The 27,740-nt window shown below is 43.2% G+C and overlaps 2 protein-coding genes across 3 annotated transcripts in view; both read right to left on the bottom strand.

The window, feature by feature from the left end:
- trim107 (tripartite motif containing 107) overlaps positions 1 to 27,740 on the bottom strand; it is a 68,478-nt gene that overhangs the window by 37,429 nt on the left and 3,309 nt on the right. The gene's annotated exons all lie outside the window — the stretch shown is intronic.
- dlgap4b (discs, large (Drosophila) homolog-associated protein 4b) lies at positions 1,245 to 27,740 on the bottom strand. 2 transcript variants are annotated; one of them, XM_053434974.1, is made up of 12 exons: positions 26,535 to 27,740; positions 26,152 to 26,363; positions 24,792 to 24,893; positions 23,933 to 24,083; positions 22,097 to 22,352; positions 21,587 to 21,739; positions 10,235 to 10,674; positions 9,794 to 9,882; positions 8,581 to 9,065; positions 5,989 to 6,080; positions 2,863 to 3,033; positions 1,245 to 1,481 (listed from the first exon to the last, which is right to left on the bottom strand). In XM_053434974.1, the coding sequence occupies exons 1-12, from the start codon at positions 27,738 to 27,740 to the stop codon at positions 1,245 to 1,247; spliced, it is 3,594 nt and encodes a 1,197-aa protein (XP_053290949.1). The 2 variants fall into 2 exon arrangements, with proteins under 2 accessions (XP_053290949.1, XP_053290956.1); XM_053434981.1 differs by lacking the exon at positions 21,587 to 21,739 and having other exon boundaries at positions 24,804 to 24,896; positions 26,535 to 26,710; positions 26,741 to 27,740.

Genomic DNA, 27,740 nt, shown 5'->3' with positions numbered 1-27,740 from the left:
AAAGTGCAGATACTTTGAATGATGTTCAATGGAGGGAAAAACAATAATGGTAACAAAAAAAAACGAAGATTTTGTGGAGTGATGTTGGCAAAATAAATCAAATGCTTTTGAAACAGTATAAAAAACAGTAGGACCCAAGGTCTACTGTTTGTTCCCACAAACAAAAACACACAGTATCCTTCATACTCAGCCGGCTGCGTTAATTTAATAAAAGCCCTAGATTGATTTGAAATGTTGTCAGTTGAATGCTAAGTGATTTTAATAAAAGCACTTAAAAGAAGCCTTGCAAAGGGTTACAGCACAAACAGGAAGTTAATGGATCAGAGACAAGCAAAAGGAATGTGAGAGGGCGTTTTACCTACAGAAAAAAGTATTCAGTAAATGTTGTGACTAAACTCTGACTCAATCTGAGATCCTAATGATCGGATGTGCTTTCATTTCAACAAATAACAGATCCTCACCAGTGTTCTAAAAAATATTTTGGCATAAAAACACACAAACACAAAATAGTTAATTGCTAGGAACTAGGTAATATCCACTCAAACCTTACCTTCAATTTCGGCATCCCAAAAATATTCACAATAATTGGGTCTAATCGGATTTTTATACAAAACAAAGGATGAGTAAACAAATTAATAGAAGGAAGACGGACGTGGATAGGTGGGGGTTTGTCAAGTGTCGTGCAGTGGATGTAGTGTGGGCGGTGTGTGGGACGGCCACAAGGCGGCGCTGTGCAAAGCTACAAGATGGCCCGTGATCTGGGAAGAAGAGAAGACGATGACGTACCGGAGAGGAGCACGAGCGCTCGTCTCCTGTCCACATTATAGATCTTATAGCCGAGACAGAGGAACATTTAAAACAGTCTTCATATAGATTCTTTAGGATATAATCGTTGTAGTAACAATATCTTCATTAACAATTGTATGATATCAAGAGTAGTAACGAGAAAAAGACATGAGTTCGTCGACTGAGGTCTCCCGCTGCCAGGTCCACGAGATGAAATGAATCATTAGGTAATAGTATGACGTCACCAGGACCAGCCTTTCAACTTCTGAATGTGTCAAAAATGCCCAAACTGACCCCCCCACCACCCCATCAGTCCTCCCAACCTCCTCCCATGTTTACTCTGAGTAGCTCATTTGCATCGCATAAGTCCTCCTCTACTTTCTGCAGGTACTTCACTGATCCTTCTCCAACTCTGTGAAACGGACACCCCACTTCCTTCCCCGTGTCACTGTCTCTTCTCAGAGGCGAGTCTGGGCCTCGGGGACGTAGATCTCGATGCTGTCGGAGCTCTCCGTGGCCGAGTTCTGCCGAAACGACGCCGCCTTCTTGGCAGCCAGCAGGCGCTTGCGAGCCTCCTGCCTCTGCTTCTCCGCCGAGGAAGAGGTGGACGAGCTGTCCGCGCTCTTCTCGCGGCCCAGCGAGGGGCGTCCCTTACCTGGCTTCTTTGACGCCGGAGAGGCCACCTTCTCTTCGTCCTGTGGGAGTGAGGACACACGGTTGGACAGAGGAGGACAGAGGGAGAGGGGTGCAGGGGACAAAAAGACAGATGTAAGGCAATGAGAGAAGGTAACAAGGACACTGTCCTCAACAGGTTCTGTTTGTTTGGGCAGGTTTGGCAGACGGGACTCTGACATAGACATTAGGCCAGTGCTCATTGTTTCTGTTAATGCTTTTGTAAAAAGACAAACACAGGGAACACAGAGCGTATAGACAAAAAAACGGGCAAACATTGAGGGAAAAGTTAATTGAATGACAACTTTCAAAGAAAAGAGAAACATGAAATTATGGATACATGTGTCAAACATGAAGGCAGTATAAGAATCACAAGACACATAGTATGCAGCAGGCAGACAGACACGCAGACAGACCCGGCCTTGACATCCATCCTGACAGATCCGATCTCAAGTTCACGGCCATAAGTTCATTTAGGACACATTAAAATGTGTCCTAAATGACTCTATGACCACTTGTGACCGGATCTCACTTCTCGGCTCTATAAGCAAATAAACACGTAGGTCATTTCTGCTTGCGAAGACCCAATTATGTTGTTTGTGTTTACCGGTGAGTCTGATGTCATTGTGTACGTGTGTGTTGGCCCGAGCGAGAGGGAAGAAGAGGCTGAATCTCGTGCAGCTGTGCTATGACAATACATTTTTCGCAATTTAACGAAAAGTAACACTCTTTATGTGTTGGTCAGTGTTGATATTGTGGTGTGGAACAAATACAAATCCACGTATGGACACTGAGAAGCTGGAAGCACGCTTGATTCATAGTGAAATTATAGCAGGTCAGACACATCAGCTGAGTAGGCGGTCCTTTGTGGCCCAGGACACGTTCACACAGTGGAAAGATTGTGGCCATATCCGTCCCAGACCCCCTCAGAATGTGGTCTGAGGCATATACCAGGCCTGAATGGCGTCTTAGACACAGATACAACCACAATTCAACAAACAGTAACCAACAAAGACACAAAAACACAAGCACAGAAATGTAAACAGAACAGGAGCAGAAGCCAGAAGACTGCATTCTGTCCCGGTGCCTCTCAGCCATGCTCCACATCCGACCGACCCATGCATGCTCAAAGTGGGGAGCACTACAAAACCACACCGACGACAGCCCACTTTGAGATGAACATTTCCATGCATGCTGAAAGGGATTTCTCTAGCCCCTTTGCGTCGCACAGGGAAGCCCTGTTAGAGTTCATCCCACGCAGGGAGGAGGGCAGGAAGTTGAAGGTAGGCGGGGGGGTAAAAAAGAGTGGGAGCAATGGTTGGTGGTGGTGGTGGGAGGAGAGAGGCCGGTTACGGCGGCTTTCCTACCCCAGCCAGGGCACTGGGCAGCAGGGATGGGAAGTACCTTCCGCTCAGGGGGCGACTGGGCGGCTGCCGACGGCACGGGCTGCCAGTCACTGGACTTGAGGTGGTAGAGCTCGTCAAACTTGAGGCTGATGTCCTCGATGGAGAGCTGCAGCAGGTCCCAGAAACCAGCCAGGTCTTGGGCTGTGGGTCGTGGATTGGCATTCACATTCTGAGGGAGAGAGGGATGAAATGAATTATGATGAGAGACGACAAAGTGCATGTGGAATTGTGGGTTATATGAAATATTTTGAAATAAAAGAGCACCAATATCTTAGGGTGAAAAAAAGGAGCCACACACGTAGGGCGCTGACGAAGGAGTTAACTTTGAAAGACAAGAAGATTAAAGAGCTCTTGGTGATAAGGGCCGACGCCCACTTCACAGCGTGGTAAACAAAAACACGTGATCCCCGAAGTGGAAGTTATACGTCATGTTTTGCCTTCTGCACACTCCGCCCAGAGGTCACTTTGAATGTTGTAGATGTGTTTTTTTCTGTTGTTGTAAACACGTCGGACAATCTCCTGCTGTGTTCTTCATATGTGTAAGAAAACGTTATGCTTTTTAATCTTTGCCTTTTTCAGACTTGAACTTTTTCCGTAGTATATGTCTGAAAACATCTAAAGAGTGAAAACCAATGGAGCCGAAGGATGATTTCTCTGAGTTTCTTTACCTGTTGGGATCAAAACGTAATGAATTAATTTGACAAATGCTGGTATAGGATGCAAACTATATTGATGTACTTAAATTTAATAGAAAAATACAGATCTACAGTGTTTCCTCTGCCCTTTCTTTCTTCTTGGATGTCCGTAGGTTGTCCCTTTGGTCTGGCATTACAAGCAGCCGTCAGAACCCATTACCCCACTGCAGGTCGGGGTCACTTCTTGTTATGAGGCTACTTCATGTAGTTAGTTTGTCTTTCAGTGAGTGTACTGTCATTGTGCGGAGGGGACATTCAAAGCTCAGCAAATTGAGCTTTGGTTTCAGGCAAATCAGCCGTGAAATGATTCTTTGGCCTTGACACGACAGGAAAAGGATGAATGAGTCTTTTTTCATTCCACGTATGGTGGTTGGCAGCAGAGATGAATCAGGTGTGCAATACATAATAAAATAAAATATTGACTTAGCAAATAAAGCTGAATAAACTTTGACTAGTCATTAAAACTAGGACGATCCTTAAAAATAGAGTAGCAGTAGATGGGGGATCTGGGTCAGTTGATTTAGGTCACGGCCCCCACCTCAAGTTATGTTTGTCAGCAAGAGTACGCCAAAACTACGGGATGGATTACCACAAAAGTTGGTGGAAGAATCCAGGTCGTCCTCCTTTTTTTTAAACATTGTTTGTCAACATTTTCATTGATTTCTCAGAGAATCATGTCTGAGTTAAGATGAAAAAATACCAGTATATTTAGGGGGTTGGTATCAATGAGTGTGTGTAATTTGACCCAAATCTGGATCTCTTGGATGTAAATGTGGTTTCATAAGTTAGGATTCTTCAACGACAAAAAACAAGATATTTTTCTTATTTCCTATAACTGCTATTAATAGTAATAATAATAATAATTAATAAAAGCATTCAAATTAAATCATGTCGGTTCTGGTGTTGGCTGGTTACTGTTACTGGCTATTCATATTTAACTATGTTAATTGTGGCCTAATATTATTGTACCATAAACAAACCCTGCTCCTTACGTATTCACCACTAGAGGGAGCCATGTTCACATCAAGAAAAGGATCACAGTCGGCTTTTATCCTCTTCAATGAAGAAAGATTCAGAAAATAAGACATTTTGATTACTTCATCACTTCCATGTGAACTCATTCTATATATAGAGACAGATGTAAAGTAAATCCTGCACTGACATCTCTTCTTGTTTGTGCAGCCTCCACTCTGATCTTCACAGTTTGTTGTGAGCTATGTCCAGACAATGCAGATAAATCACGTGTCTGTAAAGTCTTATGTTAATCGTCGAAGATCAGTGAACAGGAATATATTACTGTATTCCTTATTTAGTAGAAGTACAGAAAAAGATATGCATCGTGTCCCTAATATGAATATAAATCGTCTTAGTCATTGCAAAGCATTGAAAGACCCGAAGACAGTTGGGTGAAAGGCTGTGACATCAACACATATGAGGCACTCATTGCTGATTTCCTTAACTAATGAGGCTGAAATAATTTCTACCTCTAAATAGAACACTTATAATGAAAGCATTTAGCAGGCTGAAAGAAAAAGTCGACGTGGCCTTGAAATCCTCTTATGACGTGTGATGTGGGTGTCAGCCTGATGGCATCTTAGTTTGGTTACTTTTATGTCCGTGTACAATTTTATGCTCAATCTTTAAATCCAATGTTTTGCTCTTACTGAACTAGATTTCCATATTTCAGTCAAAGGTAGAAGGACACATTTTCACTTCTTCCTTCTTTTAGGACATGATTTGTTCACTTGCTTGCTTTTTTCCTACTTGCACATATGGATATTTGTATTGTATTCAACATGTTCCTTATAAAAACCTCTCCTGAGATAAGTTCAGTGAAGCTGGAAAAGAGACCGGGATTTGGCAAGTTGAACATCATATCCACTATTTATGACCTCTGCTGATGTGTTTTCACACGTATTTGTTTGTTTTTTAGAAAGATTACAGAAAAACAACTGGAAAGATTATCACAAAACGTGTTTTCATCATATTTAGGGAACTGATATCTATGAGTATGTGAAATTTGGTGCAGCTTGATCGAGGACTGTTGGACTTTGGCAGAGGAATGTGCTCATTGAGTGCTGCTCTAGTTTGAGATGTTTAATTGTTGTGGTGTCATGTGCTGGTATTTGTCCGCAATTCGTATAATGCCATTTTCAGTAAAACACGTCACCTGAGAGGAATGGCTTACTGGCTTATCATAAGCTCCCTGTACTGGGTGCTGGTGGGACCCTGTGCCACAACATGCTGTGTATCATGGCGTATTGGTCAGTTTTCATTCGTGTGAAAGCCTTCATGTGTATAAAGTTAAGAATATCCTGGAGAATAAAGAAAACCCAAATAAAGAGTTTAACTTAATGGGACCGTGGATTTGAGTTTCCGTTTCTCGCAAACCTGTAGAGTGGATGTGTCACAGAAAGGAAAATACACACCACGTTTTGTTCACACAGGCCCCGGAACTGCTGGAACTTCTGGGATATTAGGAGCTGGGCGCTTCCCACTGCACTGCGGACTTTTCCCAGCACTGAAGACACAACACAAGGAAAACACATTATAAATTTGTCAGAATTTTACATGATTGTTCATCTCAGAAACATCCGGTTGTCACTGCTATGGATGATACACAAACCCAGTTAGTTCTGCTTTAAGACAGAAAACAGTGCAGAACACACAGACACCTGTTAAGTACTAAAAACGAAAGTCTGGAGGCTCTCACTCGGACATTTGCCCCTCAGCCCCTCCGGATAATGTCTGGATTCAAGAGCTTTTGATAATAAGTGGGCAATGTTGATTTACAGTTAGAAAAAACAAAAAACAGCTGATTTTAAACATCATTTCCTGCCTCTTGCATGCTCTACCCTGGTACCACCACGCACCTGAATGCTCTGGACGTTTTCTGTTATTGTGAAAACATCTGATCCAGACGTTCTGATGTGTTCCTCATAAGTCAGAAAAAGCGTTTATGTCTGTAAAGGGCTTACTGTATGTTGTCTGTTGCTGTGTCAAAACTAGGACAAACATCTGCCCTGACAAAATTGGAAGTCCTCTCTGATCACCGAACTGCAAAGTTATATTAATGTGATTATTGTGTTGTGGGACCCGGCTCTGGACGTCAGATTTGCATGAGATTTGAAGCCAACTGCTATACAGTAAAAACATCACACACATGCACAACTCATTTTTAAAACAAAAAAAAGACTAAACACATGGATGTTGAGCTTTGTTGATCTATTGATCCAGCGCTTCTGAGAAAAAACTGAGCATCCAAAGCTTTTCCACTGTTTGTTTGTTTGTGTGTACAGTCTGGATTTGTGTGTGTGTGTGTGTGTTTGTGTGTGTCCACTGCTGTATGCCCTGTCAGGCTGATGTTGAAGCACTAATCTAATCTGGATGTTTAATCAGTTCCAGAGTAGATTTGTGTAATTCTGGGGATTAGAGGCCTTGTGTGTGTTAACCTCAGGTATTACTGGCTCATCCCCTCCATGCTGTGTATGTCTGATGGAGCGATTGTCGGGCCTGAGGCAGAACTTATCAGGGAGCTGTAGATCATGTGCTGAGGTCAGACAGAGGGATCAGACCTCTGGTGGGAGGCTCAAGACGCTGGGTTCATTCAGAGTGCCTCCACTTGTCTGACTGTCGACTGTACATGAAGATAGACCATGCATCTCCAATTCCTCCCACTATCCAGAAATGAAGCTAAAATATCCCGGATATGAAACCACCATCTTGCACATTTGAAGCCAGCGTATAGCGATGGTGGGAAGAAGCTGCAGTGTTCAGGTCCCATTGACACACACTCTTGACTAATTATGAGTCGGTTCAACTGTTAATCATGATGTTTCGCCCCATTTTTATAGCATCAAATAACTAATTAAAAACAAACTTACCGGATAATTAATAGTTGGACAAGTGAGATAAGAACTACCTAAAACCACCAGGTGGCATGGCTCCACTAATGGGAGGCTGTCATGCCCATCTTCACATACAGTCTATGGTTTGAGCTCACAAGTGTCCCTAGAATAAATTCATTTAGGTGGTGGACAATCACTTTACTTCCCAAAACAATGAACTTTTCAATGTGGCAAATTCCAGTTTCTAATTAGGAGCCATTTTAAGAGAGTCTGCTCCCATTGCAACTTGTGAGCTCCCGCATCTTGCAATTTAATTTGGAGGCAATTTAACAAAAAGGACCAGGGGCCGTATTCAGAACAACTCTGAGTTGATTCGATTCCGATTAAATCACACCGTTTTTTACTTCAATTGTATTGGATTTGGCTGCAACGCTGTTTAACCCTGAGTATCCAAAAGTGTTTAGTGGACTCAAATACTTGATCCACCACTCCATCAGCATAGTGGTGAGTGAATTTAAATTTTTCTGTGAACTAAAGTCATGTTCATGAGTGTTTTTTCTTTGTATTTATGAATTGCCATGCGGGCCAGATCAAACAATCTTGGAGGCTGGACGTTCCCCCGACTCCTGGCTTAGAAGAAGCTGTGTTGGTTGGCATGTAAATCTACCGTACACCAGCAAGCAGGAAGGGTAGCCAGTAAAAGAACCATAAAACCCAACTGGGCAGATGACCAGTGTTTACAATCGCTCAATTAGTTGACGAGCTTAAAGACATTTTAAGAGGGAAATTCAGTCCCTGTGTTAGAGCACGGGCCAAGAGGCAGGCGTGGGAGAGTACAGCTCAGCAAACTGACACCTTGTTCCCTCTGGTTGTGTGCACTTGTGAGGAGAGAGAAAAGCAGCTGTTTGTGATGAGATTGCTGCACACAGACCTCATTTTTTTTTCAAACGGCCAGGAATTTGATTTTAAATAATGTCCTTTCTCCTCTGTTCAAGAAACGTTTTCTCCTAACACTTTTTCCCCTTGGGATCTTTCTTCAGGGCAGAGATCTCTAGACATTTGATTCTAGGAACTGTGAGAAAATACTTGAATTCCGTCATGAGGAGCTGATCTTTGTAGAAGTAGGCTTTGTGAATACAGTTCTAGTATCTGCGAGTACCGTGCCAGCCTTACCCTCCTCGGAGAGCTGGTTGTCTTTGGTCTCCTGCTCCATCTGCTGGCACCAGCCCTCCATGCGTCCCGTCTCGGCCTGCAGCAGCTTGAGGAACCAGTGGCCGTCTCTCCGACACAGCGTCCCCCCTCCGCCGCTCTGGGGTACGCTGCTGTTACTGCCGTTCCCGCTCTCCAACCAGGGGTCCGGGGGCGGCAGGGACGAGGGGTCGAGTGCTGGGTCCAAACTTTCTGAGAAGGAGGATGAGCTACTTCGTGTGGTGGAGCGTTTGAGGATCTGCCTGGGCGGAGGCGGTGAGGAGATGTCACCTTGGGTGTCCCCGTTGTCTAAAGATTCCTTTCTAGGAGGGGAGCTCATGGATTGGCTGGCACTACTGACCATGATTTTATTTTCTGAGGGTTTGGTATAATTGATGTGGGAAATAAAATTGTCCTGTGTGCCTGAGACTATTTCGTGTTTTGAGGCCATGCTACTGGAGCGACTGGTCCTGAAACACATAAGGCAAGACTCACTGTTACAAAGCGGCTTTTCAACACAACAAATTTAATCTTTGCCAAACATTTAAGACCAAGTCACTTCTACTGGTCAACAGAGTTATAAATAAACAGGATGGATCAGAGACTGAGTCTTTCATATTTGATATATGATGATCTGACATCACTAAATGCCAGCTTCTTGTTTTTAAATGGATAAACATTTCACATTATTTCCAGTAGTGCTTAATTGAAGAATATTAACCAATATCAAGGGAGGATAAGACTGGAAAGGCAAAAGATAAGGATAAATCATTGAACCTGAGGGATTGTCATGTGTGTACAACATCAAGACGATCCAATGTAAGAAATTAGCAATTCATATTAAGTTATATACAAAACTCTAAATGCAGCATGCAAAAAAGTGAAAATACAAAAGGAAGTCTTCCTCATAACTTCCTGGAATTCAAACCATCAAACATACAGAATGTAAACTTCAACGCATCAGCCAAGAAGTAAATACACAAATATACAGTAAGAAGAGAAAAGTTTATATGATAATGTAATTACCAACACCTCACAACACACACACACAGATGGTTTTCAGACAAAAAGATGGCATGTGAAAACAATGTGATTTCACATCTACAGAGCTCCTGCAAAGAGAATGAACAGTCAGAGCAGTGTGTGTGGCTATAATATAAATTCCTCACGTTGTTACAAGGACAGGAAGAGGACTTACTGCCACCCGTCCTCCACCTGTACTCCGATTGACTGAAACTTGGCCAGTGGCGGGGTCTCCTCTCGTGGAACTTCCTGGATACAGTCAACCTTAGGAGAAAAATAAATAGTGATATGGAGAAAAAAGGTATTGTCACTATCTGGTTAAAGCTATAAGCTATATATTCAGCAAAACATTGTGGCATGTGTGATCTGATAGGTTTCTAACCAGTGAGTTCTAGTTATGGCCCAAATGTCTTTTGTGAGGTCACAGTAACAGTTTTAGGCTTTAAGTGACACACCATAGAATATTGTTTGTCCTAATTAAACTGTACAGGTGGAATTACCCTGACCTCAAAAACACTGTGACCAAGGCACGACTGTGACAGTGTCTGTTTTTCATATGTAGTGAGAGCTCTGACACAACTGTACCAGCCCTGGATAGTACAGTTCCACTGCCTACCTGTATGCCGATGGAGGAGAGTTTCCGTCTGGGTACTGGGGCCACTAAGGGCTCCTCTGCCACTAGATTCCCTTTATTTAGTCCTGATTTCAGGGATTCGATCTGGACTACTGAGTCACTCGTCTCCGTGGAAGCATTGGCCCTACTGGGGACAATTGGGTCTCTCGGGATGGCGATAGGAGTGGGGATGATGTGCGAGGGGCGGGGAATACCGCGGGCCAGGCTGTTGGCACGGGTGCTATCAAGGCTGTCGGAGGAGTTGCTGTGAGCGTGGCTTGACTGGCTGTTGACCTCTGACCTCCGGTCATGCTGGTCCAGGTAGTTGTCCTGGGCTGACTCCGTGCTGCTCTGCACTGTCACAGAGATGTAGGGCTTAGACGTTGTACGGGGCGGAACTGGTGGAGGAGCAATCTTCTTACAGGTGGTTATGCAGGTGGAGACTGAGGGAGGAAAGAGATAATGGAGTGGGGGACAGAGATGAGAGAGAGAGAAAAATAATTACTAATGACAGTGGAAGAGATGTTCGTTTCAGCAAACCTTTGAGGCGCAGTCACGTTCAGGCAGAATGAATAAAAAAGTAAAAGGCCGAACCAATTGCAGAAGATATCTTAGTGGTATTGTATAATTGTTTGGATGGAGTCAAGGCTCTTCCTGGCATTCCATTGATTAGTCAGACTCCCCCTTCACCCCGTATTTAATATTAACAAAATGTTTACTTTAAGTTGGTTCCAGACTTATTGACACCATCTGAAAGAAGTCATCAGTGTGGCTTAGGCTAATCACTTGACTAATGAGGCTGCCATGTAGAGTGCACTCAATGCACTGTGGCTGATTTAGTTAATCTAGAGACAACGTGTCCCCCTGTGATTCCATGATTGGTTGAAGAGTGACTACAATTTCAGTTTCTAAGGCAACATCCACACCATAGGCCGTATGCAAAGATGGATGATATGGCTGCTGCCCAAGCTCATTGGTCAAAAAGCCCACCTCCTCCATGTTAGCAGAGGGAACGTGGATCAGAGTAAAAAGTCTAAACAAACACATTTTTGTTATTTAGTTATTTTCACACTGATGTTTGTTTAAGTGCTCCATCCAGATGTTTAAGTGCTCTGTCCAGATGAGCGTTTATGTTCCCTATCCCAAATAATCATCATCAATACACTTAAAAACACATATCACATGTGTACATTGGTCATGCACATAGCATTGTAAACAGGGAGCAGATTGGTTGCTTATCTGCAGAAAATACTATGAATGAGAACCAGAGTCGTACTAGGGATGACAAGGTGGAAAGGCTACTAAACTAAAGGTCAGCAATGCTTTGCAGTCACTGCAGGTTGTAGAGTTGTGACTGGTCCAGGGTAGTATGGACACCAGGAGTCATAAAAGTCAAAGTGATGCATTATAAAACAAAAATAAGTTGACATAGCCTATTAATACATATTCTCAGCATGTCCGTAGCTCTTCATACTGGACATAAACATGCAAGGACATTGCTGCAGGGAACGCCAGTAAATCAGAGGCCTAATCAATTAACTAAACTTCGAACATGTCTCAAGGACATAAAAACCTGGATGACCCGTAATTTTCTCTTATTAAACTCAGACAAAACAGAGGTTATAATACTTGGCCCCAAACACCTTAGAGATGCATTATCTAATGATATAGCTGCGCTAGACGACATTGCCCTTGCTTCCAACGAAACAGTCAGGAACTTGGGAGTGATCTTTGATCCTGATTTATCCTTTAATTCTCACTTAAAACAAATTTCTAGGACCGCTTTTTTCCACTTACGTAATATTTCCAAAATTAGACATGTCCTTTCCCAAAAAGATGCAGAAAAACTAGTCCACGCCTTTGTTACATCGAGACTGGACTATTGTAATTCATTATTATCAGGCTCCAGCAGTAAGTCGTTAAAGACTCTACAGCTTGTCCAAAATGCCGCAGCACGTGTCCTGACGAGAACAAAGAGAAGAGAGCACATTTCTCCAGTATTAGCGTCGCTACACTGGCTTCCAGTTAAATCTAGAATAGAATTTAAAATTCTCCTCCTCACCTTCAAGGCCCTTAATAATATGGCGCCTTTTTACCTTAAAGAGCTGTTAGTACCTTATAAACCCGCTAGAGCACTCCGCTCCCAGAATTCAAGCCTACTTGTCGTCCCTAAATTCTCTAAAAAAAGAGTAGGAGCCAGAGCTTTTAGCCATCAAGCCCCTCGGCTGTGGAATAATCTACCACTTTCAGTTCGGGAGGCAGATACCATCTTTTCATTTAAGAGTAGACTCAAAACCTTCCTTTTTGATAAAGCTTATAGTTAGAGCTAATTAGTGCGCCAGAACGTTACTTGTTCTATTTTATGACACATGACACACGGAGCTTCTCTTTCCAGCTTCTCCTTCCTCTTCTCCATCCCTATCCCCCTTCCCCGGAATCCCTTTGCTTTATCACCCGCAGATCCAGGGCCTCTGTGGCCGCACCATGGATTGCGGTTTGTGGATCGTACACCGGGGGTCGCGGTGGTGGATCCATTGTGGCGGATTCTGGGCTGATCGTGGTGCTGGTGGCGGACCCTGTGTCGCGTTGGCATTGGGCACGGGCGGTGGACCAGGACCGCGGTGGTGGCTTGTGATGGGTCCTGGTGGGCGGCGGTGGACGGTGACTGAGGACTGGAGTGGCGTCTGGTCTGGATGGTGGATCGTGGTCTAGATGGTTGCTGAGCATGGACTGTGATTGCAGCGGGACTGCTTGGCATGTCATGTTGGGGTTGTCCTTCGGGATGTCTACCCTCATCAAATGCTGCTAGAGACTTTGATTATTGATGATGTTCTCCTACACGTGGCATCTATTGCACTTCTGTCCGTCCTGGGAGAGGGATCCCTCACATGTGGCTCTCTCTGAGGTTTCTACATATTTTTACCCTGTTAAAAGGGTTTTTAGTAGTTTTTCCTTACTCTTGCTGAGGGTTAAGGACAGAGGATGCCACACCCTGTTAAAGCCCTATGAGATGAATTGTAATTTGTGAATATGGGCTATACAAATAAAATTTGATTGATTGATTGATAAAGCAGAAAATCTAATCAGACGAGCACTGACCAAACGTAATCGTTCACACAGGTGACCAATGGAATCAAACACTGCACTTCAAAGCCTTGATCATGAGACGGGTGATAACATCAGTAAATCAAGTTAGCTGAGCATCTGACTCTGAAGAGCCAATATGGTAAAGAATGTGCCAATCAGATATAAAGGACACAAGAGCCGGGTGCAGTACATTAAACATGAGAGAAAGAAACTGCTCAGATATAAGATGAGCGTTATGTGATTACACAGTATATTAAACACCTTCCATTCTCTTCTATTGTGAATATGGTTGCTGTTTAAGTGGCTTGGTGTGATATAAAGAAAAAAATATTTCAATAATGATAATTTGATAAACCACAAAAAAACTCACAGAGCCGGTGAAGCTAAAAGCCAGTGCACACAAACTGCTAAGCTTTATCAGAGCTGGACTGTTACACACTGCTTAGGCGCTTGGTCACATGGTACCATATACACATGGTTAAAAATCTAAAGCTGAGCTTAGAGAGGGAACTTATATGTGGGCTTACATGAAATCCACACAGCATGTATCCAGCACGCAACTTTTAAAAGATGATTTTATTGTGCAAAAAAAAATAAAAGATCAAGTCAACATCCAGACTCATTGCTTTGCCTTCTGCCAGGACAGCCACTCATCCCTCGGCTCATCCATCGACCACATCTGCTGTGTGTGATGGGGTCCATGGACACTTTCCCATACAGACTGCATGTGTATCAGCGAGTGCAGAAATAAATGGCCTGTCTGTGAAGAGGAATTCACCCAGTGACGTAAACAGTGCAACAGAAGAGATCCAGTTAATGGGCTGCACAGTCGTGCCGAGTCTCTAGTGTGTAATTGAGACATAAGTGACACATTGCATAGATTTCATTCACACAAAATGCACATTTCAAAATGCTCACACTGTTAATATGCGTAGAGATCATATAAAAGATCTGTTGGCTGTAGGGAAATTCACTGTAATGAGACCACAGAAATCCCACTCATACTACACACAGAGTAAATGTGAAGCTGCACCACTAAAGCCTATAATCTAAACGGGGACTTTTACTGTATTATTATGAACCCTGCCACTTCTACATAATCTCCCCAACAGATGCTTTATTTCACACCACATTGGAAAAACAGTGGGAAGCTTGTGAAATCCACACATTAAGCTTTCCACTGTACCAACAGTTGTTTCTTTAGAAGAGTCGGCACAGAGACGGTAAAGCAGTTGGACAGGACAAGAACTTTTCAAATGTGAACAGCATGGGTTTTCATTCCTTACGACCTGATATAAAATAGATTTAAGCCTTATGGAATTTCTGCCTGTGACCTTTTTTTTTTTTCAAGTTCGACAAAACATGTGTCAGAAAGCGTTTTTAGAGACCATGCGGATTCCGTGGATTCCCTATCAAATGAATTGAAACGAATACTTCTCAAATGAACTAATGAGATGGTGTGCCAGATTTAATTTCAAAACGTTTGTCTCGATACCTGACCCCACACTGTAATTCATAACCTCAATTTGTATACATATATGTGAAGGCAAAATCTATTTTACTGTGGTATTATGAGTCTGTTGTTGTCTGTTCTATTGGTTTGAAGCTCAGCCATAATACAGTAAAATGCCCACAAGCCTGCAGACACAATACACGCCTAATCATAATACATCAAGGATTTTGAAAAGCCCTGCAGCAAACATGTGAGCAGCTGAGAAAACAGTCAGACAAAAGGCTTGTTGTTCCTTGTAATCCACAGCTTTCACCTCTGATGTGTGTGCAACCTCACCTCACAACAATCCCGTATGACCACATGCATACACATCATTCTCTCACACTGAACTGTGAACTAAGCTGTCAGTCTCTTGTCGGAGACGTTCTCCAGCCTGAACTACTGAAACATTACTGGCCTCAAGGTCCCCCTGGTCCTTCTTAAACAGTAGCTAAGGGCACTTTCACACCTATCTTGTTTGTTCTGGACCTGCTGACAAAATTGCAGGTGTGAAAGGTGCATCGGACAACGACCTGAACCAAAACTGTGTCCAACCAAAAGAGGTGGTCTCGGACCCTATCAAACTTAACCATAGCTCGGTACGTTCTCAGTGTGGAAACACTTTTCATGAAAGTTTGAACAGACAGAATGAGATCCCAGCAACAAGGGTCCAAAATGAGTTTCCTGATGGGCCCATTGGACCAAACAATACGGGCAACTAGTCTATTATCCATTATCCACCAGTCTCTAACCCCGATAGCCTCAGGAAAACCTGCTGAGACAGCTTTTCACTGTCCATGTTCCTGCTCATGACAGAGATAGATGCTGGACAGAATAAGGTCACCACTGTTGTGGCTGCTAATCACTGTCAACACTCCTTTGCCCCAGTGTGCAGGATAACTGTCTCTGTGACTGGATGTTTGGACACCCGCCCTGCAGTTCTCCAAGTGTCACACTATGCTTTCATCATTCTGAACAGAATTCCCCCCTAAGTCTTAATATGACTGAATCTGCTTTATCCATGAAAAACAAGCCCCGAAACCATGTCTGACATCTGCCGCTGAGATTAGGCAGGAGATAAAGTAGTAGAGCTGGACACAATAAGGGCTGATGACTGCCTCTAATAACTCAATCTGTTGGCAAATAAAGTAAAATAAACTGAAGCCTAATGTATCTTTGAGTTAATCTGGACAGTGACGTAATGATGTAGTTTCTCCACCACGAAGTACTGACAGGACCTCCACTGCTTTGGCCCAGAACACCATACTGTAGCTCTAGTACAACCAAATGGATTGCCAGGCAGTTTGGAACAGACACCCCTCAGGATATTTTGGGAGATCAAGTCTTTCCCTTTGGTTTATGGTTAATACTGCGTTTAATTCACATGAGTTTGGAAATTACCAAATTGAAAATTACAAAAAAAAATGAAGGATGATGAGTTTTTGTGAAGGATGCTTACATGCTAAACTAAGACATCCGCATGTTAGCACTGTTACCATTGCTTTAACTATTCATGTCATCGTGTCTGCAGCACAGACCGTAAAGGATGAATTGTTATTATGAATATGAAAGCATGGTTGATTTAGCATTCAGCTCCAAGCAAAATGCTCACAATGGTTAAGTCTCATAGAGCAAAGATGTATACACTCAGCTATGTTCATTTCTAAAATATTCTCTAAAGTATCTTTCTTGATCAGAAATCAACACATGTAAGTGATCCTTAACAGTAACCTGAGTTAATGTTCAAAATTATTTTATAGGCAGACAGATTACTGTGAGGTGTTTTCTCATGTTACATGATACAGGGATTCAGTTATTCTGCCATAGATAACTTTGCCACCACATGAGTGATCAGACAGGTTTTCGACATGTCTGGAGTTCATCCACTGTTCACACTGTTCCATGGCTGTGGCCACTGGTATCGCTACAGCACAGACTTCCGCAGTGAAACTTGTAAATAACTGGTGACATAACAATCACAAGAACTACAAATCGATGACTGTAAAAGACAATTTGAAGACATAACATGATTGTCGAGGGAATTTAACCCAGACATGTATCAATGTTGTAAGAATCCATGAATCAAACACCACACATACACTCGTACGTTTTTACTTGCAAGGGAAGTCCGCACCTTTGAGTAGGTCGCAGCCAACTTCGACGGTACTTCCCGTATACAGCGTATTTATTCGAAAGCTCAGTTACAAGGTCAAGGTGGGGTTACATTTGCATACAGAAAAGTGAAACATCTTCATCATCACATCTTTCCAGGCGTGTTTCCTGTTTAAGTAGAAAACTAGACAGCATCTGTCTGTGGTTTCTTGCAAAGCGTTGTTGCCCTGTTGTTGAACTCAGAGGTGCCAGACTGCACCTCTATGTCAGACAGTCACACTTTGCATCAGCAGTACATTCAAACATGATAACTTATATACAATTCTTCTAACAATGATTATAAAGCAGATAATATATCGCAGCTTTTTGAAATGCTGGAAATTGCAGTCATGGCAGATACTTCCCACAGACAGATGGATCGCAAGTGGAACAGGCTCTTAATCAGACAGTCTGGTGCATTTGCTTACTCTACAGAACTCTGCCACACAAACATAAGCAGCTGTTTCAGCATAAAACGCTTTAAATGTGAACTACTACTGACAAAAGCACAAACACTGACAAGGCCTTTTATGAGTTTCAACACTTGACATACCTCTGAAGCTATAAAATGGACTTGAAGCCAAGTACAGTTTCTGCTTGATTAAGCTGAATCTGTGTAGGAGCTGTTCAGCAGAACATATTGGTTGCTCTACAGACGGAACAGTAACAACCACATGCTTTGTGCCAGAATGTTAAAGTGGAATCTGGAGTGGGCACTGAGTGCTGCTGTTTTCATGCCATCTGGACAGTGGTGTTGTTGTCCACTGCCAGAAATGGTTCAAGATGTGATTTTCAAGGAAGGAAAACAATTAGCCGCGAGAGGCCACATCTGCTGAAAACCCTTTCCAACGAGCCAGTGACCGCTGTCCACTCAGCAGCGTAAAATGTGGGATTTTTCACCAGTTTATGAAAGCGTTCCAAGTCACCATCTCAGGAATGAAATGCATTAACAGATTATATCCTGGCTACATTCTCAAACAGTGAAAGGGCAAAGAGGAAAATAGGGAGCTCTAACGTGCTAGAACCCAAACAGTAGTCTCCATCCATCTATTATCCATACAGCTTATCCTTTGAGGATTGCAGTGGGGCCGGAGCCAATCCCAGCCGACAGCCGAGTAGCAAGATACACTGGAACAAGTCGCCGAAGCATCACAGGGCCGACATATAGGGACAAATCCCCAATCACCATTCTAAGAGGCGTGTCTTTCAACTGGCTAATGAGGCCCGAGTACCCGAAGAAAAACCACACACACACACAACAGGAGAACATGCAAACCCTCACAGGACGTCATCAGGTTTGAACCCAGAACCATCTTGCTGTGTGGCACCACTGTGCCACCCACAGCAGTTTACTCTACCTGTTTTACTGTTTTCCCGAGGGAGACTACGGAGACATGATTTATTAACCACTGACCCCACAACGATGACATCACCACTGGTAGTGCATGTCATTTTAGTTCAGACGACCCAGGACTCAACAGAGACATCATGATGTCATTTTCTTTACCCAAAGTCGGAAAAACTAAATTGATCTACAAGACACACAGAGCTGATTTTAGTGTAGTTTACGTGCATGTATCTTAAGATCCTTGAACCTGCATCATACTCGCAATAATTCAGTTCCTTTATTTAGAAATGGGTACATAACAGAATTAATCATATCTTCTCTGTGTTCAACCCTAGCCTGGATCCCATCTTGCTTATTCAAGCCACTGTGGCGGTAGAAACTGAGATTAACTAGGAAGAAATGTATGGAAAAACTGAAGAGTTTTCTGGAAGAACTCAGAAAGTCAGCAAAAATGTTGGTACATGAAAATTCATGTGTAGCATATCAGTTTTTGCATACTTTTTTTTCCGTATGGTACTGGGTTGCATTATACATAGAGTGAACTTATTATTACATTTATTCATTAGCAGTAACTCTGATTAGTTAGTCAGTAAAACAATATTTCAATATATAAAAAGTTGTTTAAATGCCCTGAGCAATAAAATATATCTCTTTTTATAGCATCCATGTTGTTTTCAACTGACTTTAAATGAACAAACCAGTCAGGAAAACCGCGGCCATGTAAGGTAATTAGATCATTGGAAGAGCACATGAATGCAGCATGAGTGCCCTGGCTGGTGTGTGTCTGTGTCGACAAACAGTCCCATCAACTGTGAGACAGATCAAACAATAGTTTTCAGCCAAGTTTGCAAGTGTTATAAAGCCGGATGATCTATTTGACAAGTATTATGAAGTATAATCTCATTTAATCAAGTGGTGCTGCGCTGCGGTCCGTTGAAACTGGACAACAGGAAACAATGGGAGACAAAAGGTGGATTGTGATGCTCTATTTAACAGTTCAGTGCTGCTGGCCAATTTGTCTGCTGCCTGTCTGTTGACCAATCTGTATTGTTTAATCCAACAACTGTCGTAAAGACAAAGACAAGCTTGCCTGAAACCATCACCACTCCCTCGTCCCAAAAACCGGTATCACAATGAATTATTACACATGATGTATTCAACAACAACACTGCGATATGACTGAATAGCCTTCTTCTTGTTTAATAATGTGACCTGAAAATGGGATTTGCAGTCGTCCGAGTCGGACAAAAGCGGCGCAGCCCACAAATAATCCAGCGTGGAGGCCAATTTTCCATTTCAGCAACCAGAGAGAAGCAGCTTTAAAGAGACGTTCAAATACATTATAAAGTGAAGGCAGCTAAATGGTCCCACAGACAAGTGGATTTAATATATTCTCGATTCGGTTTAACTGCAAATCTCCTCTTTTATCCTGACTCTCACCACAAATGAATGGCTGAAGCATTGTGGGAAGAAAAGTTTCCTGAAGCTTTGCAGATGTTGGAGAATACTCAACGGTTCACAGTACATCACTGAAAGCATGACTTGAAATATTTCAATTATGGCCACATCAGGGATGAGCAATAAAACAATCCATAATTAACGCAATATCATTTTAATCAAAAGCAATATGATAACGTTTCAGTAATATCAACGTATAACCTATGCATTGTGCAGCACAGTCAGGAGGTAAAACACATAATTAATCTACAGCCGATCTGTCACTTTGGCTGTTTATTAAGACTTTGTGATTATGTTAGTTTGAATAAGCACAACCTCCACTCAGGAGTGACAATCTGACTTTAAACTTAAATAATAATGGGGCGTTTATCCTGATAATTATCTAAATCGACTGATATGAACATCTTTATCTTGAGTTTCTGTCCTTATCCTCCAGTCATGACAGCAAATGTGAAAAACATGACAAGTTAACATGATTTCAGCACAAGACATCATATGAACTCATCCCATAAACACTGTTAGCCTCAGTTACATCCCAATTTTTATTCACCACATATTTCCTACATGGCATAGGTTAGATATCCTCCAAATGAGTTACAGCAGAGCAACACACATTCTTAGGTCTGAGAGTCAACACTAATGAGTAAAGGAATGAGTGACATGCTGAACCAGCAGCTCCATGTTTATTAAGATATTATTGCTGAAATCATCAAATTCTTCTACACTAATATGAAGTTGTATTCTGAAAAGGACCAGTGAAAAGACTCACCCTGCTGTCAGCCGCAGACTGAGCTGTTGACCAGTGTCCACATGTTCTCACACTGTCTCACTGACTCTCGGTCTTTTGAGTGGGCTCTGTTTCTGAGCCTGATGGAGGCGTGGAGCCATGTCTGCTGCTGCCTTCACTGAACCTCGGACAAAACAGCTCCACAGAGAAAATTTGGCTTTTGGTGCACTTAAAGGGATAGTTCACCCAGAAATTATAATTCACTCATTATGTACTCACCACTTTGACTTTTTGATTCCTCAAAACTGTTCACAGTAGACATTTAGGCTAAAGCTATGGTGTAAATGACCTTTATTCGAGTCAAATGTTGGAGCTTCCAGATACTTGGCTGACACCACAGGAGCAGTATGGCGACATGATACCCCTGAAACTCCAAAAGTGTTTTCTCGACTCAAACACTTCAGTATTTTCTTAAATTGATAATTAAATAATTTGTTGATCATTTGCACAGACTTTAACTTTTGCCTCTAAAATCTCTTAAATGCTTTTCTTGCCTTTGGTATGAGTTTGAAGCTACTGAATAGTAGAAAAAATACTACTCTGTTGAAGGCAGCACAGAGTATTTTGAAGAGTGGTGAAAAGCGCCACCATGTGGATGCTCAGTGACATTAACAAGCACATGATATATCCAGGCTCTCTTTCTGAAATGGGGAGTAGTCAGATGTCAACAAACAACGCTTCTAATGTGTCTCATCTCATACATCCACATTTCCTCTGGTGAAGCAAACTCAACAAGGTGGAAAGGCAATTGCACAGTGAATGTTTGAGCTGTTATCTCCTGTCATAATTTGAATTGTAATACATTTATTTGAGGTTTTATGATACTGCCAACCCTCCTGAACCACAGAAAGCTTTATTTGGAAGAGCAGCGTTATGCATATATATATATGGTTTTTGTCCCATGAAAGCATCCAACTACTGTGACCAAGTGTGCATCACTGGCCAATAGGTTTTTGGTTAAGAGAGTGATTTTGCAGTCCATGATAAACATCTTTTTTCTTAGTAGAGAGTAGCTGGTTTTCAGATTGTTACCTGTGTGTGGGGGTCGGAGGCCTGGTCTGTCTGTCCCAAAACGCTGCAGAAAAAGTGCAAGTTGTTTCTCCTTTGGGGCTTTGTCCAAGCCTGTTGCTATCAGGTAAGAGCCAAACTGCTCTTTCCACGTCTTCCATTGGGTGGAAAGGTCGTCTAGCGTGGGCAAAAGAGGCTGCGTTTGAGCTAAGAATACTGGTGTGTGCATGTTAGAGGACTAGTGTCCACCCAGGACCACTGTTGTGAAGATCATTCAAAGTAATGTTATGGGAAAACAAATTTGGCCCATGTGTCATTGTCAGTCTGAAGAAGGGTGAAAACCTCGCAGAAATTATAAAGATTTAATTATGAAAAATAAATAACCATTACATTTACAGTATATTTAATCTATTGTAAATCACGACGATCTCAGCTGGGCAACACATAACAATGCATCATGTCAGAACTCTTCTATTGTCCCTATTTATATGGTTTCTGAGGTCACATATGTGAACAATTCAGCCAGTGACTCACCGGTACTGGTGCTGTAGGTGCGGACGGTGGTGTCAGTCGGAGGGTGTGAGCAGCTGGAGTCTATGGAAGCCGTGTCGTCGTCTTGGGAACAGCCGGCCTGGATGGCTCTCAGGTAGCTGTGGCTGCGAGATCGGAAGCATGTGGGCATGGGCAGGTCTGGAGGCTCTGGGTTGTCCTGAGAATGGGATCGGGAATCTCTGTATGTGGAGTCGGAGCTGCGGTCCTCATAATTACGACTCATTTCCAGGTCCCGTAGCTGAAAAAACAAAAGAATGCATCCCATTTGAAGTTACATCCTTCTGCCTGATGTAATCAGACCCTGCCGCTCGCCTGAATCCTCAGATTTTCCTGGTGTTGTGAACATGTCTGACTTGGACAATCTCCTGCTACATTCCTCATGTGAAAGGAAAAGTCTGGAGAAAGTTCGCACCCAATTTTCCGGACATTCTCCTGCGGCCATGTCTGAAAACGGCTACAGTAGTGTGTGTAAAAATAATGAGAGTGCATGGGTTGATTTTGACCACGGTACCTGGAGGTGACCAGCAGCTGCTCAGCTGAGTGTGTCTGTTATTGACACTCTCCACCTGGGCGACAGAGTTTATGGGATCCAATAAAAATGGCAAAACGATTGTCAAAGGTTTAACTGTAGTGGAATAGTAGTAGAAGCACAGAGTTGTACCAGCGTTGCTCTTAAAATTTCCCTCAGGCTGGGTCTGTGGATGAGATGTCAGTTCACTATTAAAATGCATTTTCCTCTTTTCTTTGACGTTTCTTACTTGGCCTAGTCTCTAAGAGCTGTCAACCTAAAGAAAATGAAAGAAATGCCGAGGCAGCAGACATCACTTTGAAAAGTTTTGGTACGGTTGTGTGTTTCACAGAGCAACTGCAGGCTCCGAAAGAGTGAGTCATTTCTGAGGCTTCTTTTGTAGAGCAGCCTCTCAAATGAAGGGTTTTCATATTCTGTCGGTCGACAGAAGCAGCTCGAGAAAGACTCTGAAAATGTGTCTAGCAGAAGTAGTTTGTCTGTTCACTGACGGATAATAAAAAGATCAAAGGGTGTAAGAGCAGCAAGAGAGGATGTGGGGCTACAGCTACACACATTTTGAAGTCGTTTTATAGTCGTGGCTATGGATGATTGTCAGTTTTCTCTCTTTAAATTCATTTAGTTATAAAAACACAAGTTGACCTCAACCGGTTCGAGTGATAATGAATATTAAATGTGCCTGGGATGCCGCTGTGCATGCAAATTAAGGCAATAAATTAGAGCACATTTGTCATAATGCAGAGGCGTGTCAGAGATCGGGTTTAAATCCTTCACTAATAGCTCGCACTGCCTCATTTGACTGGTTCATTGAAAAAGATCAGAGCTGCTCCGCACAGCTGTTCATCATCCCTGTGAACTTGTCAGTGGGAGGCTAATAGCTCTTATGTAAGTCCATGAATTAAACTTAAAACTACCAATGTCACTCATTTGGCTTGCAGGTTTATAAAGTAAATGTGTGATAGGGTAGGAAAACAGGGTTGCTTTGTTCATATGACGCTGGTTTTATGACCGTCAATCAGGCTGCGTCCGTGAAAATGCTGATTCTACGATGGTGAACGAATGCAGCTCACGGCAGACAAAGAGGCTCTTTGAAAACCACTGGTGATTTGAAAGAAGAACGTTTGCCAGGAACTAAGTGATGCAAATTATGAGCAAGAACAAATGTAACCATAACTCATTAGAAAGAAAATGTATATGCAAAGCTAGAAAGAAAAGGGGAAATCCTTATCTGGCGTCTGCTGGATCGTGCGCACACAGCATAATGCGATCGGCGCCTCCAGACCAGCACTGACCTGTCCCATGCAGCTGCGCCGCCCCAAGGTGCTGCAGGCCTGGCTTAATTCATCATCGTCCCAGCGTGGCAGAGACAAGCCTGTACCCTCGATGCAGTCCAGGTTGTCAAGGCTGCGGTTATTGGAGAGCTCTTGGAGAGATGGAAGACAGCTGGACAGAGAGTGGGAGGAGAGGAGAAACAAGAGAAATTAGATAAAGGAGATTTGTCGAAGATATGAAACATAAGGAGGGAAATTAGAAGCAATGTCAGGAGCGCGTGAGGAAAACAGAAAGTATTTGAGGACATGCAGGGAAACATGAAAGATCAGCAAAATCGGGAATTGAAAGAGCGATAGGAGCATTGGGTTGTCATTCAACTCATCCCTTTCATTTCCATTCTCATTTAGAAGCGTTAATGTGCCCAAATATAATCGGAATTACTTATTGTAGCATCTGATCTGCATGCAAAACCAGACACGTGCACAGCTCGCAGTGTTATCATGGTGCCAAAGCCAAAGAACAGGTACAGGTTTAATTGAATTGTCTCTAAAGTCATGTTTTACATTATTCTTTGTTGGCACACAGTGATTGTGAGATCTCAGTAGACCTCCGGCTATGTTCTATGCACAAAGACGTCACTTCAGTCCCTCATCTAAATAATGTCAGACCCACTTAGCACCTAAAAGCGCCTGGCAGATAGGTACAAGCTTAATGGTAATTGTCAGTTGTTGGAGATATGGCATGAATTTGGCAGCTAGAGTTGCTACATACATCTTAGGGGGGCAGTGCAAGGCCAGCAGTGACAGATCATCCAAATCAGACAGAAGTGTTTTGCACCGCGCCCCTGAGATGTGACTTAAAGACCTATCCACCACTGACCTGCTCATTGACCTGCCCAGCTGGTGCAGAGAGGACACACTGTGGAGCGGAGACCACAGGGCGTCCAGCTCCCCCTGCAACAAGGCGTAATCCAGGGTTCTGCTGCTCACACCAATCAGGGGGCAGCAGACCAGGAAGTGGGGTTGGATGGTCAGGGATTGGCAGCGGGAGGAGGATTAGTCAATAACCCAGGCGTCAGGTAAGAATTCAATTCTTAAATGTCTAAGCACAGACTTAAAATTGTTCTAGAAACTATTATTTATTTGGGTTGGTGTGTGTATGTGAACAAAATAACTCAACTACGAATTGATGGATTTTCACAAAACTTGGTGTGAATATTACTGGGGGGGTTGGGAAGGGGGTAACTTTAGATTACTAACTTTTTAAGCTGACTGTGGTCAAAAGTCAAGGTCAAGCTTATGTTGATCAGAAATTGAATAGCCATCATATAGCATTGCCTGATTGTTTATACACACATTCATTGCATGAATCAGCCCTCTGATGTTTTCATGTATCTGGTGGAGGGGAGATGTTTAAAAAAAAAGTTTGAATTTAAGAGTCAGTATATTCTGTGGATTGGACATTTTAACACTTCTTATGATATCTTATGTTGCCTGTGCTGTATCGACTAAAAGCAGGGGACCTAGTCTGTGAAAGCATGAAACCATGTGGTACCAGCCCAAAATACCTTGAATCATTAAGCTTTTGTACATTTCCGGGGCCATGGTGATTTCAGATAGAAATTTAGAAACATATTTATCTCAGACAGCAGATGTCAACGCAGTCTGCTCTGTGTGGGAACAGCAGTAAGAAGGTAAGTCATCGCTGAGGTATGGGACATGTGGAGGACAACAGGAGTCTGACACCACTTAATTCCATACATGAGTAAGCACAGCTGGGATTATGTGTGCCCATGTTGAATGCATTTGTATGTTCCTGCTTTCTGTTGTAGTGAGGCTGTGTGAAGTGGTTTCCTTCTTGTTTACCACCACAAACAAAAGTGGTTTTATTCTAAATGTCGACAGGTTATATCAATTAGTATTCATTACTGCGTGTCCTTTGAAAATAAACACTTTTTTAGCGCAAGACTTAAAGACTCAATCATTTGCTTTTCATTCAGGTGTATTTACATAATTTTCTTTTACCAATCCTTACTGTTTTATAGCTATTTTCCCAAAAATACTTTACATCATTACACATATTTCTTCTTATCCATTTTACATTTGAAGGCCTATCCATCATTTTACCACTGATAGCAGGCCACAACCCTGTGAAATGTTATCAGTTTCTCCCTTGACGTTGAGCGTTAATATGTACTGCATTATAAAGCACAGCTCTGTGTCTCGGTCTATTCTCTTACTTGCGTGGGGGCAGCTGGTCGCTCAGAGACTGCTGCGTAGCCCTGAGGTAGCTCTGGCGGCGAGCAGCAGATTTCGGAGAGGGTTTCGGGCTTCCCTCCGAGTCGTCGCTGTCTTCTATGTCTCCCATGGCCTTTACGTAGCTACCGCTGCGCATCCGCCGACATGGGATTTCATTGGCACCCCCGCTGTGGCCTAATGTGCTCCAATCACCCTATAGGCAGCATTAAGAGGCTCAAATTAGTCTTTATCTATCTTAACTCTGTATCACTGCACTATAGCATACTTAGCAATTCATACTAACTAACACGTTAGAATAGTCTGCAAATATAAATACAATGTACAGTATACAATGCAACTTTTATCAAGCACTACATTCACTCACCCTTCGTCCAACCTGTAGGTAGTTGCAGGTTAGTTCTTGTTGGCAGGATTTGGACTTGAGCATGGACCTGTCTAGAGTAGCTGAACCCTTCTGGATCACCGGCCTCGGCTGGCCCATGGTTAACGTTGACCAGGTCCCTCCTTTCATATAGTCATTGTCATTTATCACCATAGCACCTGTTCTACCTTGTCCTCCACCTCCTCCACCTCCTCCACCTCCTCCACCCACAGGCGCAGGAGGTCCCTGATACCTCATCTCATTGCTGCTTTTCGAGGAGCTGATGGTGTTGTAGCCGCTGTGGATGTACCTGCTCTGGCTCTCGTGGCCACTTGGACGCCCTAGAGTCATCATGGCCATGGTGTTGTGGTAGCTGCTCAGATCACTGCTATCCAAATCATCTGAGCTCCAGTAACCCGACATGTTGGAGCGTGGCCGTCTCTTGGCATTCGCCTCTGATTTTGTACCCCGATCCTTACTTTTGGATCTGCGACTCTGTTTCCCTCCATCCTCAGTGCTTGACGAGCCTCCACCGCTGCCGGTTGAGCGTCCATTGATATTTCCTTTCATGTTTTGGCTTTCCAGTGACTGGGACTTTGCGAAGAGCTTCTGCACTGAGTGCAGCATGTAACGAATGCGACCAGGACTGTCTGTGCGCTGCTTTGCGGCAGTAACAGCAGACGACCGATGGAACTGCAATGTGCTGAATCCATCACGCCCTGCAGAGAGCTGCTTGTCAAACTCCAGCAGACTGGGGGGTGCGTGGCTCTTGGTCATATGATGTGATATAGTTGCTGAGCCGCTCGTTATCATGGGTGTTCGTCCACTCAACCCTGCCATGCCCATGCTTGTTCCCATGCCCATAGACATGGATGGCCCCATGGTCCCTGTACTTATCCCCCCAATACTGTCCCCAGGTGGGGAGAAGTCCGACTGGTCGTAGGAGTTGTAATGAATCCTGGGGAAGGTACTGCTGTTTGACAACTGGTTGTTGAGGGGCAGCATGCAGTCTTGTTGAAAAGAGTCTGGGTTGGCTGAAGGGTAGTGGTGGGGGTCCATGGTGCCATAGTGGTCCATTGCGGGGCTCAGCAGGTAAGGGCTGCGTGGCAGGGTGCTCGTCTTGTGAGGGTAGAGGGCCTCTGGGTGGCCTGAGGAGGGATCACGGGATTCAGACAGGTGTCTGTTACGGTTGGTCCCCAACCCTTTCAT

The sequence above is a fragment of the Pleuronectes platessa genome, chromosome 2, assembly GCF_947347685.1.
Source record: "Pleuronectes platessa chromosome 2, fPlePla1.1, whole genome shotgun sequence".
NCBI classification, from domain to species: domain Eukaryota; kingdom Metazoa; phylum Chordata; class Actinopteri; order Pleuronectiformes; family Pleuronectidae; genus Pleuronectes; species Pleuronectes platessa.
The sequence above is the reverse complement of the archived record's forward strand: the minus strand, read 5'-3'. Positions and strand labels throughout refer to the sequence as shown.